The 18221-nt window shown below is 44.2% G+C and overlaps 1 protein-coding gene across 1 annotated transcript in view; it reads left to right on the top strand.

Annotated features, from left to right (window-relative positions):
- LOC138643220 (cytochrome P450 2C20-like) overlaps positions 1 to 18221 on the top strand; it is a 253161-nt gene that overhangs the window by 230670 nt on the left and 4270 nt on the right. Inside the window, exons 8-9 of the mRNA XM_069732081.1 lie at positions 11619 to 11806; positions 12304 to 12445. Of these exons, the coding sequence (XP_069588182.1) occupies positions 11619 to 11806; positions 12304 to 12445 (330 nt within the window). The remainder of the gene's footprint in view (positions 1 to 11618; positions 11807 to 12303; positions 12446 to 18221) is intronic.

The raw sequence follows: 18221 nt of genomic DNA, 5'->3' as shown, positions 1-18221 counted from the left end.
GAGGTTATGTTGTGTCGTCCATCACAGACACTTAGAGATGCAGCCACAACAAGCAATGCATCCTCAGCCACAACTGTGCCTGTGACAGCAGCATCTGTGGGTCTGCAGCTCACAGAGGTGGCAAGGGTTGCCTAGCCTGGGCCTTGTTTGACACTGCAAAGGGTGAGCCAACTCATGTAATCTGCTAACTTAGCAAAAAAAAAGAAATACTGAGTCAAGGTAAAAAGTGCAACAATTTGACTACTACATCTATGGACCTTCACATGCGCAATCAACATGCTTGACTGTGGTAATCCCACTGCACAAAAATGCAGACCAGAGGACCTCAACAACTATCAGCCGCCCCATCATCACATCTGCTGCTTTTTCCTCTTCCTCTGTTATGATGCCAACTATTGAGAGTGCAGTTCTTTGACCGCAGAACCTTAGGCTTTTTACCCACTCCAGTGATGCTGACTGAGAGCCTGCCATCAGCTGCAACGGAAGTGGACATGCCTGTTGTTTTTAACAGATCTCAGAGAATGAGCACACCATAAGTTTCTCAATCTACCATAACCTCTCCACTTGCACCCCTCTTACGGTCCAGCAGTTTGTCCAGTTCACAATACTCTGCCATCTCTCAGCACTGCAGTCAGCTCACAGTTCTGCACTTGTGGTCACGTAAAAGATTGCTTTCTCCTATGCATGTCTAAGAGGTTGAAATCCACCATCTCCAATCTGTTGGCCACGGAAATGCTGCTTTCCGCCTAGTAGATACAGATGGTTTACGGAAGCTGATGGCTGTCGCAGTCCCCCAGTAGCAATTGTCCACTCACCATTACTTTTCTAAAAAAGCTGTGCCTGCACTACACCAGCATGTAGCAGACAACATCACCCGTTCCTTGACTAAATCTCTGTCTGCCAGGATGCATTTCACCACAGACACTTTGACAAGAAAACATGGCCTAGGGCGTTACATTTCGCTGACTTTGCACTGGGTGACTCTGGTGGCTGTGGGGACTGGTGCTGCTCCACAAGTCTTGGAATCCCCAAAGCTTGCAGGATAAACCTCTACATTTAACAGTTCCTCCACTGCTTCTGCCTCCTCTATCTCCTCTAGGGCCTCCACCTGTGCCCTCAAGCTCTGCCTTAATGAGACACACGTTCCAACAATGCAGAACGAATCCCCACTACCTCCTTACTGCGCAGCCAGGGTTCACCGCAATCAGGCAGTATTTAAATTTTTGTGCCTTGGAGATCAGTCATACAGCTGAAGAGTTCTGGACAGTTCTCCATACTGAGTTTGATCAATGGCTGTCTCCGATGAACCTGCATCCAGGGAAGGCCATGTCAGATAACATTGCGAACCTGGTGGCGGCACTACGATGAGGTAAGCTCACACAAGTGCCTTGCATGGCTCACGTCCTCAACCTGGTGGTGCAATGTTTTCTCAGCCACTATGCTGGCCTGGGTGAGCTGCTCCAGAAAGCACGTAAGCTGTGTGCCCATTTCTGCCATTCGTTACCCTGTGGACAAAGACTTGCATCGATACAGAGCTCTTTGTCCATGCCAGTTAACAGGTTGATATGCGATGTGCCAACACAGTGGAATTCCACTTTTCACATGTTGTAGCTTCTGTGGTAGCAGCAACGGTCCCTGACGCAGTATGTCATGTCGTATAGCCTGGGCCAATTTGTGGACCACTCACAGCATGCTGCCATTGTTTTCTTATCAAACAAATAAAAGGAAAAATCATCTAAAAAAAGCCGTAGCCAGCTCACCAACCAGACCATCAGACACGGAGCACGAGAGTTCGTCCTGACCGGAACGCAGAGCAGCAGCAATATTAAAAGATATGGATACTCCTGCTCCAGTAAAATGGTAAATTTCTTTATTGATCCAAAATCATCATAAAAGCATGATCCTTACAAATGGTGGACAGTACAGGTGATTGCAAAAATTACGGCAACGCGTTTCGATCAATATAGATCTTACTCATGCCTGTGAGATTCAAAAAGTGAGTGCTACACATATAATGTTCATAGACCTATCACAAGATCTCCATTGGTCACATGATTAACCTGAGAAGGTCCTAAAATCACACATATTAAAACATCAGATTACAATTATAAAACATCTTACACATTATTAAAAACATAAAGTGTCAACACTCAACAGTAATGATACAATATTTCGTTTCTTTTATTTAAACGCGCGGGGAAACGAGTATTCAGATTGTAAATCCAAAACGCCTCTCTGGTGAGAAGGCGTCTCTTAACCCCTTAAGCCCCAAAAGTGGTTTGCACGTTAATGACCGGGCCAATTTTTACAATTCTGATCACTGTCCCTTTATGAGGTTATAACTCTGGAACGCTTCAACGGATCCCAGTGATTCTGACAATGTTTCTCGGGACATATTGTATTTAATGATAGTGGTAAAATTTCTTTGATATTACCTGCGTTTATTTGTGAAAAAAACGGAAATTTGGCGAAAATTTTGAAAATTTTGCAATTTTCCAAATTTGAATTTTTATGCAATTAAATCACAGAAATATGTCACACAAAATACTTAATAAGTAACATTTCCCACATGTCTACTTTACATCAGCACAATTTTGGAACCAAAATTTTTTTTTGTTAGGGAGTTATAAGGGTTAAAAGTTGACCAGCAATTTCTCATTTTTACAACACCATTTTTTTTTAGCGACCACATCTCATTTGAAGTCATTTTGAGGGGTCTATATGATAGAAAATACCCAAGTGTGACACCATTCTAAAAACTGCACCCCTCAAGGTGCTCAAAACCATATTCAAGAAGTTTATTAACCCTTCTGGTGCTTCACAGGAATTTTTGGAATGTTTAAATAAAAATGAACATTTAACTTTTTTTCACAAAACATTTACTTCAGCTCCAATTTGTTTTATTTTACCAAGGGTAACAAGAGAAAATGGACCCCAAAAGTTGTTGTACAATTTGTCCTGAGTACGCCGATACCCCATATGTGGGGGTAAACCACTGTTTGGGCGCATGACAGAGCTCGGAAGCGAAGGAGCGCCATTTGACTTTTCAATGCAGAATTGACTGGAATTGAGATGGGACGCCATGTTGCGTTTGGGGAGCCCCTGATGTGCCTAAACATTGAAACCCCCCACAAATGACACCATTTTGGAACGTAGACCCCCTAAGGAACTTATCTAGAGGTGTGGGGAGCACTTTGACCCACCAAGTGCTTCACAGAAGTTTATAATGCAGAACCGTAAAAATAAAAAATCATATTTTTTCACAAAAATTATCTTTTCGCCCCCAATTTTTTATTTTCCCAAGGGTAAGAGAAGAAATTGGACCCCAAAAGTTGTTGTACAATTTGTCCTGAGTACGCTGATACCCCATATGTGGGGATAAACCACTGATTGGGCGCATGGGAGACCTCGGAAGGGAAGGAGCGCCGTTTGACTTTTCAATGCAAAATTGACAGGAATTGAGATGGGACGCCATGTTGCGTCTGGAGAAACACTGATGTGCCTAAACATTGAAACCCCCCACAAGTGACACCATTTTGGAAAGTAGACCCCCTAAGTAACTTATCTAGAGGTGTGGTGAGCACTTTGACCCACCAAGTGCTACACAGAAGTTTATAATGCAGAACCGTAAAAATAAAAAATCATATTTTTTCACAAAAATTATCTTTTCACCCCCAATTTTTTATTTTCCCAAGGGTAAGAGAAGAAATTGGACCCCAAAAGTTGTTGTACAATTTGTCCTGAGTACGCTGATACCCCATATGTGGGGGTAAACCACTGTTTGGGCGCATGGGAGAGCTCGGAAGGGAAGTAGCGCCGTTTGACTTTTCAATGCAAAATTGACAGGAATTGAGATGGGACCCCATGTTGCGTTTGAAGAGCCACTGATGTGCCTAAACATTGAAACCCCCCACAAGTGACACCATTTTGGAAAGTAGACCCCCTAAGGAACTTATCTAGATGTGTTTTGAGCGCTTTGACCCACCAAGGGCTTCACAGAAGTTTATAATGCAGTGCCATAAAAATAAAACAAAATTTTTTTCCCACAAAAATTATTTTTTTTGCCCCCAGTTTTGTATTTTCCCGAGGGTAGCAGGAGAAATTGGACCCCAAAAGTTGTTGTCCAATTTGTCCTGAGAGCGCTGATACCCCATATGTGGGGGGAACCACCGTTTGGATGCATGGAAGGGCTCGGAAGGGAAGGAGCGCCATTTGGAATGCAGACTTAGATGGAATGGTCTGCAGGCGTCACATTGCGTTTGCAGAGCCCCTAATGTACCTAAACACTAGACACCCCCACAAGTGACACCATGTTGGAAAGTAGACCCCCTAAGGAACTTATCTAGATGTGTGGTGAGCGCTTTGACCCACCAAGGGCTTCACAGAAGTTTATAATGCAGAGCCGTAAAAATAAAACAAAAATTTTTTCCCACAAAAATTATTTTTCAGCCCCCAGTTTTGTATTTTCCCGAGGGTAACAGGAGAAATTGGACCCCAAAAGTTGTTGTCCAATTTGTCCTGAGTGCGCTGATACCCCATATGTGGGGGGAACCACCGTTTGGACGCATGGGAGGGCTCGGAAGGGAAGGAGCGCCATTTGGAATGCAGACTTAGATGGAATGGTCAGCAGGCGTCACATTGCGTTTGCAGAGCCCCTAATGTACCTAAACAGTAGAAGCCCCCCACAGGTGACCCCATTTTGGAAACTAGACCCCCCAAGGAACTTATCTAGATGTGTTGTAAGAACTTTGAACCCCCAAGTGTTTCACTACAGTTTATAACGCAGAGCCGTGAAAATAAAAAATCTTTTTTTTTCCCACAAAAATTATTTTTTAGCCCCCAGTTTTGTATTTTCCCAAGGGTAACAGGAGAAATTGGACCCCAAAGGTTGTTGTCCTATTTGTCCTGAGTACGCTGATACCCCATATGTTGGGGTAAACCCCTGTTTGGGCACACGGGAGAGCTCGGAAGGGAAGGAGCACTGTTTTACTTTTTCAATGCAGAATTGGCTGGAATTGAGATTGGACGCCATGTCGCGTTTGGAGAGCCCCTGATGTGCCTAAACAGTGGAAACCCCCCAATTATAACTGAAACCCTAATCCAAACACACCCCTAACCCTAATCCCAACAGTAACCCTAACCACACCTCTAACCCTGACACACCCCTAACCCCAATCCAAACCCTATTCCCAACCGTAAATGTAATCTAAACCCTAACCGTAACTTTAGCCCCAACCCTAACCCTAACTTTAGCCCCAACCCTAACGGTAGCCTTATCCCTAGCCCCAACCCTAGCCCTAACCCTAGCCCTAACCCTAGCCCTAACCCTAACCCTAGCCCTAACCCTAACCCTAGCCCTAACCCTAGCCCTAGCCCCAACCCTAACCCTAGCCCTAACCCTAGCCCTAATGGGAAAATGGAAATAAATAAATTTTTTTTATTTTTCCCTAACTAAGGGGGTGATGAAGGGGGGTTTGATTTACTTTTATAGCGGGTTTTTTTAGCGGATTTTTATGATTGGCAGCCGTCACACACTGAAAGACGCTTTTTATTGCAAAAAATATTTTTTGCGTTACCACATTTTGAGAGCTATAAATTTTCCATATTTTGGTCCACAGAGTCATGTGAGGTCTAGTTTTTTGCGGGACGAGTTGACGTTTTTATTGGTAACATTTTTGGGCACGTCACATTTTTTGATCGCTTTTTATTCCGATTTTTGTGAGGCAGAATGACCAAAAACCAGCTATTCATGAATTTCTTTTGGGGGAGGCGTTTATACCGTTCCGCGTTTGGTAAAATTGATAAAGCAGTTTTATTCTTCGGGTCAGTACGATTACAGAGATACCTCATTTATATTTTTTTTATGTTTTGGCGCTTTTATACGATAAAAACTATTTTATAGAAAAAATAATTATTTTTGCATCGCTTTATTCTGAGGACTATAACTTTTTTATTTTTTTGCTGATCATGCTGTATGGCAGCTCGTTTTTTGCGGGACAAGATGATGGTTTCAGCGGTACCATGGTTATTTATATCTGTCTTTTTGATTGCTTGTTATTCCACTTTTTGTTCGGCGGTATGATAATAAAGCGTTGTTTTTTGCCTCGTTTTTTTTTTTTTCTTACGGTGTTTACTGAAGGGGTTAACTAGTGGGCCAGTTTTATAGGTCGGGTCGTTACGGACGCGGCGATACTAAATATGTGTACTTTTATTGTTTTTTTTTTTATTTAGATAAAGAAATGTATTTATGGGAATAATATGTTGTTTTTTTTTTCATTATTTTGGAATATTTTTTTTTATTTTTTTTTACACATTTGGAAATTTTTTTTTAACTTTTTTACTTTGCCCCAGGGGGGGACATCACAGATCGATGAGCTCTGAGCAGGCTTCTGTGAAGCCACCTCCCTCCCTGCAGGACCCGGATCCGCGGCCATCTTGGATCCGGGCCTGGAAGAAGCAGGGAGGGAGGTAAGACCCTCGCAGCAACGCGATCACATCGCGTTGCTGCGGGGGGCTCAGGGAAGCCCGCAGGGAGCCCCCTCCCTGCGGCAAGCTTCCCTATACCGCCGGCACATCCCGATCGCGGGGGTTAATGTGACGGGAGCGGTCCGTGACCGCTCCTTGCACATAGTGCCGGATGTCAGCTGCGATAGGCAGCTGACACCCGGCCGCGATCGGCCGCGCTCCCCCCGTGAGCGCGGCCAATCGCATATGACGTACTATCCCGTCACTGGGAATTAAGTCCCAGGGCACCTCTACGGGATAGTACGTCATATGGGATTAAGGGTTAATGTCTCCCCCGCGGCTTTGAGGATAAATTCTTTCAATACCATGTACTTTTAGATCTGTAAAATCCCCATTGTGTTTTGTGCCAAAATGTCTTGAAACCATTGAGATATTTCTGTTCTTTATATTACAATTTCTGTAACACGTGTTTTTAATTTTCTTGATGTGCACCCTACATACAAGATTTGGCATGCTGCACAATCCATTTTATAAACCACCTTTTTGGTGTGACAATTTATGAAACTGTTTATATTATAGCTTTTCGTCCTTTCAGAGTTTTGAAAAGTATTGCCCAACTGTGAGTGTGCACATGTACACGCTGAAGTGCCACATTTAAATAAACCTTTGCATTCTAGACAGGTGCTTGATTTAGACCTAGGCATGTGTGAATTGGGGGCAATTATATCTCCAATAGTCTGCGCTCTTCTAGCCACTACACTCACTACATCTTTCAAAATATTCATGAGCGTATTATCCTCATATAGAACAGGTAACCTTTTGTTTATTATTTCTTTCATTTGGTTGAATTGTTTTTATTCCGTCTAGAAAAGACATATTATGTTGGTCAAAATTATATGTAAATTTTATGCCAAAATCATTGGCATTGATGTATTCCACAAATCCCGATATGGCAGACACATCGCCCTCCCCCCCCCAAATAATGAGGGTGTCATCGATGTATCTGCCATACCAGGAGATGTGGTCAACAAATGGATTTTCTGACGAATATATAAATTTCTGTTCCCAATATACCATAATCAAATTGGCCAAAGATGGTGAGTATTTAGCCCCCATCAGAACTCCCAACTTTTGTACATATATTTGTTCATCAAACGAAAAAATGCTATGTTTCATAGGAAAAAATATAACCTGTAAAACAAAATTAATTAAATCTTGAGAATATTGACCAAACTCTATCAAATGAAAATACAATGCTTTCATAGCTATGTCATGAGGTATACTTGTGTACAGAGACACAACATCACAACTAAGCCAGGTATAGTTCTGTTTCATCTCCAATTAGCAAGTGTTTTTAGGACTTCTCTTGAATCCTTGATATATCCTGGCATTTTTGTGACTATAGGTTGTAATAGTGAATCCACCCATTCACACAGATGTTCTGTCATGGATCCAATACCTGACACTATAGGACGCATTGCTGGCAACCCATCACTTTTGTGCACTTTTGGCAGACCATACATAATAGGTAGTTTTGGAAACTGTACCTACAACTACTCTGCTTGCTTTTTATTAATGACTGCCAGACTGAGACCTTCTTCAATTATTTTTCCAATTTATTCATTAATTTCTTTAGTTGTATTTTTACGAAGTTTTTCATAAGTGGAGGTATCAGACAAAAGTTCATGCATTTTGTCCTTGTAATCATTCTCATTCATGGCAATTATAAGACCTCCTTTATCGATTTTTTTGATTATAATATTCTCTAGGTGCTTCAATTCACTCAACACTTTCCGTTGTTTGTGGGATAAGTTCTTGCAAGTTTTTTTTTGTTCCAGCCATCTCTTAGAGTTTTTAGGTCCCTCTCAGTAACTTCCTGGAATTTATCCATACATTCAACTCTTGTCTGTAGAGGGTAAAAATACAGATTTTTAGTTTTAAATTTCTCTGATAAGTTCCATGATCCTTCAGTTGGTTCTTCTTGTTGTTCTTTAGATAGTTTCAATAAACAGTTTAATGCAACTTGTTCTTTAAAATCTAAATTTTCAAATTCATTTTTTTTTCGGGGTCCAAATCATAATTTAATGTTGTTGCGTTTTCTGTAAAAAAATGTTTTTTTTATGGTGAGATTTCTCATGAACTTATTCACATCTAAAATTGTCATGAATAAATTGAAATTAGCATCTGGCACAAAGTGAAGACCCAAAGCCAGTACGTCTAGTTGATCTTTAGTCAAAATCCGGGAGGATAAATTAACCACATTACTTGTTTTTATTGTCTGTGTTTCTTTTTGTATCGAGTCATTATTCCTGATTGATTTTTTGTGCTTCCTCCCTCCTCTTCTTTTCCGTTTTTTGATGCTTTCGCATATCTTTTTCTATTTTCATGAGTATTACTCGCCACGGAAGCATCTGATGTGCTAGCATTAGTGTCTGAAGAATCAGGCTCTGTAGATGTAAAATTCACCTGAGGTCTGTTGGTTGATTTATTTCGAGCTTGGCTATTTTTCAGAATGGGTTTAGGTGATTTATACATTGTTTCCCACTGTCCCCATGCATATACACTGTCAGTCGAATAATCGTTGAGATCTCTCTCAAACTTGCGGCTCATTATTTCATTTTCAAGAGTACTGACATTTTCTCTCATTTGTTCAACTGATGACTCATAGTGTGGCAACATTTTATACTCTTCCAGAGTGATTTTTATTTTTCCACATTTTTTTGAGTTTCTTCCAATTTTATTTGCTCATTTTTTTATTATTGGTTTCATTAAATTCAGAGAACAATTTGTGAGAATTTGATTCCATTCCTTCTTAAATTCATCAGAATAAGAATTAGTTAAGATTTTCTTAATTCTCGGTCCTCTCGGAATCATCTCTTTTGCCACATAATTCTGCAGAGTAGTGTGATTACACCATAGTCTTGCTTCTAATTGTATAAGTCTTTCTGCTTCATTCAAATGTGTGGTGAAATCCACACTCCCTGCTGGGTCAGACCCAGTGTCTCTAAACACCTGCGCCACTTTGGCCAGTCTGTCTTGAGATAGCATTGTGGTTATAAAACACGAAACAAAATGATAAAGCAATGCACCAAAAATCCACCTAAAATTAACCAGTAGGATAAGGATTAGGAGTAGGGTTGAACGACTTTTCTTTTTATAGGATCGGGTCGGTTTTCACGAAACCCGACTTTTTCAAAAGTCGGGTCGAGCGAAATCGGCCGATCCTATAGAAAAGTCGAGGTCGGGGTCGGCCGAAACACGAAACCCAATGCAGTGCATTGGGTTTCTAATGGTTCCCAGGGTCTGAAGGAGAGGAAACTCTCCTTCAGGCCCTGGGATCCATATTTAAGTGTAAAATAAAGAATCAAAATAAAAAATATTGATATACTTACCCTCGGACGCGCCCTGGTTCTCACCGGCAGCCTTTCTTCCTAAGAATCAGCGCCTGAAGGACCTTCGATGACGTCGCGGCTTGTGATTGGTCGCGTGAGCGGTCACATGGGCGGTCACGCGACCAATCACAAGCTGCAACGTCATCTAAGGTCCTTCAGGCGCTAATTCTTAGGAAGGAAGGCTGCAGGTTAGAACCAGGGCGCGTCCGAGGGTGAGCATATACCTATTAGAAATATACTCACCCTCGGATGCGCCCTCGGACGCTTCCTTCCTAAGAATTAGCGCCTGAAGGACCTTAGATGACGTCGCGGCTTGTGATTGGTCGCGTGACCGCCCATGTGACCGCTCACGTGACCAATCACAAGCCGCGACGTCATCGAAGGCCCTTCAGGCTCTCATTCTTAGTAAGGAAGGCTGCCGGTGAGAACCAGGGCGCGTCTGAGGGTGAGTATATCAATATTTTTTTATTTTTATTCTTTATTTTACACTTAAATATGAATTCCGATACCGATTCCCGATATCTTAAACATATCGGAACTCGGTATCAGAATTCCGATTCCAGATCAGAAGATCGCCGACCTCATGGCCGACCCCACACAGGGGTCGGGTCGGGTTTCATGAAACCCGACTTTGCCAAAAGTCGGCGACTTCTCAATCTGGCCGACCCTTTTCGCTCAACCCTAATTAGGAGACCTCGGCAAGGTCAAATACTATCAAACAAATAAAAGGAAAAATCGGCTAAAAAAAGCCGTAGCCAGCTCACCAAACAGACCATCAGACACGGAGCACGAGAGTTCATCCTGACCGGGACGCCGAGCAGCAGCAGTATTGAAAGATGTGGATACTCCAGCTCCAGTAAAATGGTAAATTTCTTTATTGATCCAAAATCAACATAAAAGGATAATCCTTACAAATGGTGGACAGTACAGGTGATTGCAAAAATTACGGCAACGTGTTTCGATCAATATAGATCTTACTCATGCCTGTGAGATTCAAAAAGTGAGTGCTACACATATAATGTTCATAGACCTATCACAAGATCTCCATTGGTCACATGACTAACCTGAGAAGGTCCTAAAATCACACATATCAAAACATCAGAATACAATTTTAAAACATCTTACACATTATTAAAAACATTAAGTGTCAACAGTAATTAATGATACAATATTTCTCATATCCAATTTAAGCTACTAACATTGACCTACAATGCTGTCTATTATCTGTCACCTTCATATATCTCCGAACTAATCTCCTGATATCTCCCCACATGTAATCCTCTCTCCTCACAAGACCACCACCCCTTCTCCGCTGTTCTATGTCCCTCATCTCCTTACCTTCATGACTCTTTGTGAGCTTCCATCGTCCTTTGTAGTCCACAGCCCAAACACAACTGATGTTTTTCCACAGTTGGAACCTTCAGACACAACCTGGAGAATCATCTTATCAGGAAGGTCTGTAACCTGCAATGACCCCACTGTCACCTCATTACAGCCTATAATAGCAGCTCTGCCCTCTCCCTGCCACAGTAACAACACTGCCCTTCCTCGTTCTTCTGTGTCTTTCCCCAGTAGCCTGCAGATGTTAAGCTCGTGAGGGCAGGGTCCTCTTCCTCCTGAACCAGTCCGTTTGTTCATGTTGTTTGTAGTTGTGTGTGTTTTATTTGTACCATATGCCTGTAATCCCTCTCCGTATATTCAGCACTCTGGAATTATTAGTGCTCCAAAATAACTAATAATAATCTGATCTTTATTTCACAGCTAAAGTTCAGCAGGAGATAGATGAGGTGACCAAGTCCCTGCGATCCCCTGAGATCATGGACAAGCCCCAGCTGGCTTATACAAACGCCGTCATCCATGAAGCACAGCGAGTTCTTGACCTGGCACCAACTGCTCTTTTCCATGCCGTCACTGAAGACATTAAGTTCAGAGGTTATACCATCCCGAAGGTACGGAGCAATGCTTACAATGTGCATTTTCTAGATTTTCTCACAAAAAGTTTTTAGACAATTTTTGACACTTGATATAAGCAAATGAAAATATAAAAAACGTATTTGTACCATCCGTCTTGTAAACAGCTGATGCCACTCAGCATTCCCCAATCATCAGTGCCTTCATGCAATTTTGCTTTGAATTGCAACATTCTTGTAGAAAACCCATCGGAATACATGTTTATGGTACCATCTCATTATCGGGAGTTTATATATTGTGTTGTATTCTAGTTACATACAGCTATACAGTTCATGTATAATACTTGACTAGAGTTGGGCGGATCCATTTGTAAGACTCTGTTCTATAAGCCAGATCTGTAGATGATGGACGAGAGTCCTAAACACCGATTCACCCATCTCTATATCTGACCATTGGCACATAGGACACTTTAGGTCTATTCTGATTCTCATGAACTCTACACAGTCATGTAACACTTGATCTTTCTTGGTATCAGGGAACGGCTGTGATCCCCTTCCTCACATCAGTCCTACAAGACCCATCGCAGTGGGAAACTCCAGAAGATTTCAACCCTCAGCATTTTCTGAACGAGGACGGGCAGTTCCGCACCAGGATGGCGTTCATGCCGTTCTCAGCAGGTAAGAACCAAAGATGGAAATATCGGACAGTAGACAAATGGAGCATCTGGTATTCTGGGTAAAGTGAAGAATTGGGGTCTGGACAGACCCGATCATAATAATGAATATTACATTTATGGAGAATAACTAATCCATGAATCATATTTCAGGAAAACCCCCGCAAACAAGCAAATTTGAATTTTGCCTGATCCGCTCATCTCTTATTACAACTGAGGCATCAGGTCCCTTAGGTCTAAATGTAGGAAATGTAGTGATGAGCAAGATCGGAGCTCACTGAGTATTTCCGGCTTTGCTCTGTGGGAGTTTGGGTCACCGCCCTGTATGTTTGGTGCTCTTTAGCAGGGATTGTCTGCCACACACTATAATGCCACAACCATATATCAGACCAGGGAGAGATTTTCAATTTTATTAGTTAGTGTGGGTATACCATCTGTAATACACAAAGCCATCTCAACCAACAGTCCTTCTGAGGACTAATCAAGTGTGTGTGTATGTGTGTGTGTGTATATATATATATTTACTCCATCAGTTCTAGGCAGCTAGTGTATGCGTGTATATAGATATCAGTGCTGGGCAGGCAGTGTATGTGGCAGACTTCATTGCATATAGCAAGGGTCCGTTCCAGTACTGTCTCCTGCTGCTGCCTATTAGAGATATTTATATACATAGTCCCAGGTATCACGGGCCAGGAATATTTTTTTTGGATCATAATCCTGAATATTTCCCTTAAAAGCAATCAAGAGCACACCATTTTTCTGCTCCATTTGCTGGTTGGCACTGCAGAATACAGCCAGATCCTTTCTATATTATGGCGTAAAAATCCAGCTATTTTAAACAGGGCTTTGGTCGCGGCTGAGGCGAGGCGAGCTCACACACGTACCATGCCTAGCCCATGTGCTTAACCTCGTGGTTCAGCAGTTTCTCAAAACCTACCTGGAGGATCTGCTTGTGAAAGTACGCCAGCTGTGTGCCCATTTTAGAAAGTCAGCTACAGGTTCCGCCGTCCTTGCTTTGCTTCAGCTGCGTTTGCAGCTTCCGGCTCACCGACTGGTGTGTGATGTCCCCACACTTTGGAACTCTGCACTGCAGAAGTTGGAAAGGATTTGTTAGCAGAAAAAGGCAGTAGTTGACTACCAGCATCAACAAGGCTATGGGAATTCAGTTCAGACTCCACACATAAGACCTCAGAAGTGGACATGGATGTCAGACATATGTACCATCCTCCAAAACTTTGAAGACCCCACCAAGATAGTGAGCGGCGATGACTCCATAATTGGCATCAGCATCACGCTTCTCCGATTGTGAGCAGAGAGCGCTTCAGAACACAGAGGATGCATTGCAGGTGGAGCACGAAGAGATGGAGAAAGGAACCATAAAGGGTGATTACACACAGCTCTGCCTCATCTCATCCCAACATGGATTGGATGACAATGAGGAAGAGGAGGAAGTACAGGAGCTACTTTCATGTGCTATAGATGGTACTACATGCACAACTGTCATACTGTCTGTTCAGCGTGGATGGCCTGAACACATGGAGGAGTAGTAGGAGAGCATGGTCAGTCATCCTCTTAGTGAGGACGCATAAGTCTTGTCTGTAAGCAGCGTGGCAATCATAGCAGAGTTTATGCTATGCTGCCTTGCCAGTGACCCACCCTCATGTTCTCCAAATTGAGGATGACAGTCATTACTGTTTGGTGTCACTTCTAGACCCATGCTGTAAGGAGAACATTCTATCTCTTATTCCAGAGGCAGACAGGTCTACTAAAATGGGGCAGTACCAGAGGGCCCTTGATATGGAATTATTTAAAAAATTCCCATCTGAAAATGCTGGTGGCAGAGGTCACAGTTTGTTGGACAACCAAGGAGTACAGGCGAGAGAGACACAGCTCCAATCCAGCAAAGGCAGGGGAACACTGGCAAAGTTCTGGGAGAGTTTTTTCTCACACACTCCCATCGCACTGGCCCTGAGGCGCGGGGTACTCTCGCAAGGAGTGAAAACTTTTGGAAGATGCTGAGGGAGTACCTTGCTGACTGTACCAACATCCTCTGTGATTCCTCTGTGCTAGGGCTAGCGGAACGCACCAAATAATTAGAGAGAAGGTATGAGGTGCGTTCGCAGCCCAGGGTCCACCATGCAGATATGGAACGTTCTGCTGAGTAATGATGGACTATATGGCGGTACAATGTGGACACACACATGGGTTAACTTTACCCCGTATGAAGGAAGCGAACCCTGTTGCGTCACAGAGCCGCAGTACCGCACAAAGAGCGCAAGCAAGAAATCACAGAACTCTCTCCCAGGACACAGGATTAGAGTTTGTGTAGACCTCTTGCTCTCGACAACACAGTTGGGGTATCAGAGTAACTGAAAAAGTACAGTAACTTAAAGGCACAAGAATGCGTGCTGTGACACACTGGCGTACGCCACTAACCACCCAGGCTTGGGTCAGGAAGGTGCTCTAATAGCGCACGGCGCCACAGTGGCGGTCACAGCAATTAGACGCTGTTTCGTATGTTCTTGTCCTGATAGCTCAGCCGGGCGCTAGATAGCAGTCATCCACCTTACGCGAGCAGTCATACAAAAGGGAGGGGATGATTAAAGAATGACTTGCACTCATCAACACACACACGTATTCAAATGTACACTAGCGCATGGCCGATCGGCCATGCAAACCTTTTGTAGTGGCAGTGCTACAAGACCTTCCAGATGGATCAATAGGAGCCGCAACAGGACCTGAGCATGTGACCCCCGACCTCCAATGGGAGATCGTCACGAGGGCATGCTCAGTATGAGAAAAGCAGGACTTAGTCCCAGAAAGACGTGCTCACTGCTGATCACTGCTGGCTACAAAGACAGAGCCTGGATGGGCAGCAGTAACCAGTCATCCAGTATCAGCCTGAGCTAGACGCTGGGACCAACATCTCTGCTGAGCAGACTCCACTGCGGCTGGAGAAGAATGGGATACGGCAGTGGAAATGGTTCGAGATTCCCCCTGTGCAAAGGCGGGAACTCGACACCTAACATTACCCCCCCCTCCTAGGGCCCCCCCCTCCTTGGACCTCGCTACGCTCAAAGGCAGCAATGAGCTGCGAAGCTCGAATGTGCTCAGCAGGCTCCCAGGACCTGTCATCTGGGCCATAACCCTTCCAATCCACCAAATAAATTTTTTTACCACGTACCACCTTACACCCCAAGATAGCGTTCACCTCATAATCGTCTGTAGACAAACAAGATTTCCCAGCAGATCACTCGGAAAACCGGGACATGTGTACGGGCTTTAAGAGGGACACATGAAAGGTGTCAGTGATACCAAGGCGTCGAGGAAGGGCCAGACGGTAGACCACAGGATTAACCTGTTCAAGGACCTTGAAGGGACCCAAGTAGCGAGGTGCAAACTTAGTGGACTCAACTCGCAGCCTGATGTTACGGGTGGAGAGCCACACTAAGTTGCCAGGAGCAAAGGTCGGAGCAGGGCACCGATGTGAATCGGCAGAGAACCTCATTCTCTCCTTGGAGGCCCGGATGGCATCCTGAGTGCGGTACCAAATGTCCCATGCCTCCACATCCCAGTCTGCCACCCTGGAGTCAGCGGAAGACATGGGCATAGGCACAGGAACCTGCAAATGCTGTCCATAATTAAGGAGGAATGGGGTCTGACCAGTGGAGTCGGCTACGGCATAGTTTTTCGCAAACTCCACCCATGGTAGCAAGGATGCCCAGTCATACTGCCTGGCTGAAACAAAATGTTGCAGATATGTGACCAGAGTCTGGTTGGCCCTCTCTACCAACCCATTCGTCTCGGGATGATATGCTGAAGAGAGATTCAACTCAATGCTGAGTAGATGACAAAGCTCTCTCCAGAACCGAGACGCACACTGGGGACCCCGGTCACTGACAATTTTGCCTGGCATACCGTGTAGGCGAAAGATATACTTAATAAACGCTGCCAGAGCCCGTGCAGAAGGTAGCCGTGGAAGAGGCACCAAGTGAACCATTTTGGAAAAATGGTTGGTGATCACCCAAATAATGGTGCAGCTATGTGACTTGGGTAAGCCCACCACAAAATCTCCCAGGGCCTGTCCACCACCTGCAGGGGTAAAGTACCCCAGCTGGCCGTTGTAGAGGGGACTTGTTCTTGGCGCAGGAAACACATGCTCCAATATAGTCTCTGACGTCACGGGCTATACACGGCCACCAGTATGTCCTCACCAGCAGCTCAGATGTCCTTTTGGTCCCAAAATGTCCACCCACCCTGGACGAGTGAGCCCAAGAGAGAACCTCCGGACGCAAATTAGTTGGTACAAAAGTCTTGCCTGGGGGCACAGACTCTAGCGAAACCAGAGCCACAGTTCTCAGGCTCTCAGAAGGGACAATAAACCGAGGCTCCTCTTCATACTCCTCAGATGATATAACGGAGCAAAAAAGAGTGTCGGCATGAATGTTCTTCTCCCCGGAGAAAAAATGGAGGGTGAAATGGAACCGGGAGAAGAACAGGGACCATCTGGCCTGGCGAGAATTTAGCCGCTGGACTGTCTGTAAGTAGACCAAGTTTTTGTGGTCTGTGAATACTTGGAAGGGAAAGCGAGCCCCCTCCAAAAGGTGTCTCCACTCAGAGAAAGCCAACTTCATTGCTAGCAACTCCCTGTCCCCGATGGAATAAGTCCTCCGCTGCTGTGAAGGTCTTGGAAAAGAAGAAGCAGGGATGCTTCTGACCTTGAGCATCCTTTTGGAAGAGGACTGCTCCAGCACCGAAGGAAGAGGCATCCACCTCCATTATAAATGGCTTATCAACATTGGGGCGACGTAAGATGGGAGCGCTAGCAGAATGATACTTAATAGAAGTGAAGGCCTTGGAGACCTCCTCAGACCACAATTTGGGATTTGCTTCCTTCTTGGTGAGGGCTACCAAGGGAGCTACCAACGTTGAGAAATGAGGGATGAACTGGCGATAATAGTTAATGAACCCCATAAAGTGCTGCACCGCTTTAACAGAATGGGGTTCTTGCCAGTCCATCACAGCCTGTAGCTTGGCAGGATCCATAGCGAATCCCTGGGCGGAGATAATATAACCCAGGAAAGGTAAGGACTCCTGCTCAAACACACATTTCTCCAACTTGGCGTAGAGGGAATTTGCCCGTAAGAGGTCTACAACTCTGCAAACATCTTTCCGGTGGGAGTCAATATCTGGAGAGTAGATGAGAATATCATCCAGATAGACTACGACCGAGGTGGAGAGCATATCCCAGTAGATATCATTTACAAAGTCTTTGCAAACGTCTGGGGCACGACAGAGCCCAAAGGGCATCACTAGGTATTCAGAGTGCCCATCCCTGGTGTTAAAAGCCGTCTTCCATTCGTCCCTCTCACAGATGCGAATCAGGTTGTAAGCACCCCGCAGATCTAGTTTAGTAAATACCCTTGCTCCCCGAAGCCTATCAAAGAGCTCAAACATCAGGGGCAGAGGATACTTATTCTTAACGGTGAATGCGTTAAGACCCCTGTAGTCAATGCATGGACGTAGTTCCCAGTTCTTCTTCTGCACGAAGAAGAACCCAGCCCCTGCAGGTGACACTGACTTTCTAATGAATCCTCTAGCCAGATTTTCCTGGATGTACTGTGACATTGCCTCCATCTCCGGGAGAGATAAAATGAATCCCACTTTTGCCCGCTCTGTGGGGAAACGTCCAGCCAGGAGCTTGAAGTGTATAGAGTACTGGCTCACGAAAGCCCTATAAGATTTGCTATCACCAGAAAACTTATCTGGCAGCGGGAGGC

This window comes from Ranitomeya imitator, chromosome 6, assembly GCF_032444005.1.
Source record: "Ranitomeya imitator isolate aRanImi1 chromosome 6, aRanImi1.pri, whole genome shotgun sequence".
Lineage (NCBI taxonomy): Eukaryota > Metazoa > Chordata > Amphibia > Anura > Dendrobatidae > Ranitomeya > Ranitomeya imitator.
The sequence above is the reverse complement of the archived record's forward strand: the minus strand, read 5'-3'. Positions and strand labels throughout refer to the sequence as shown.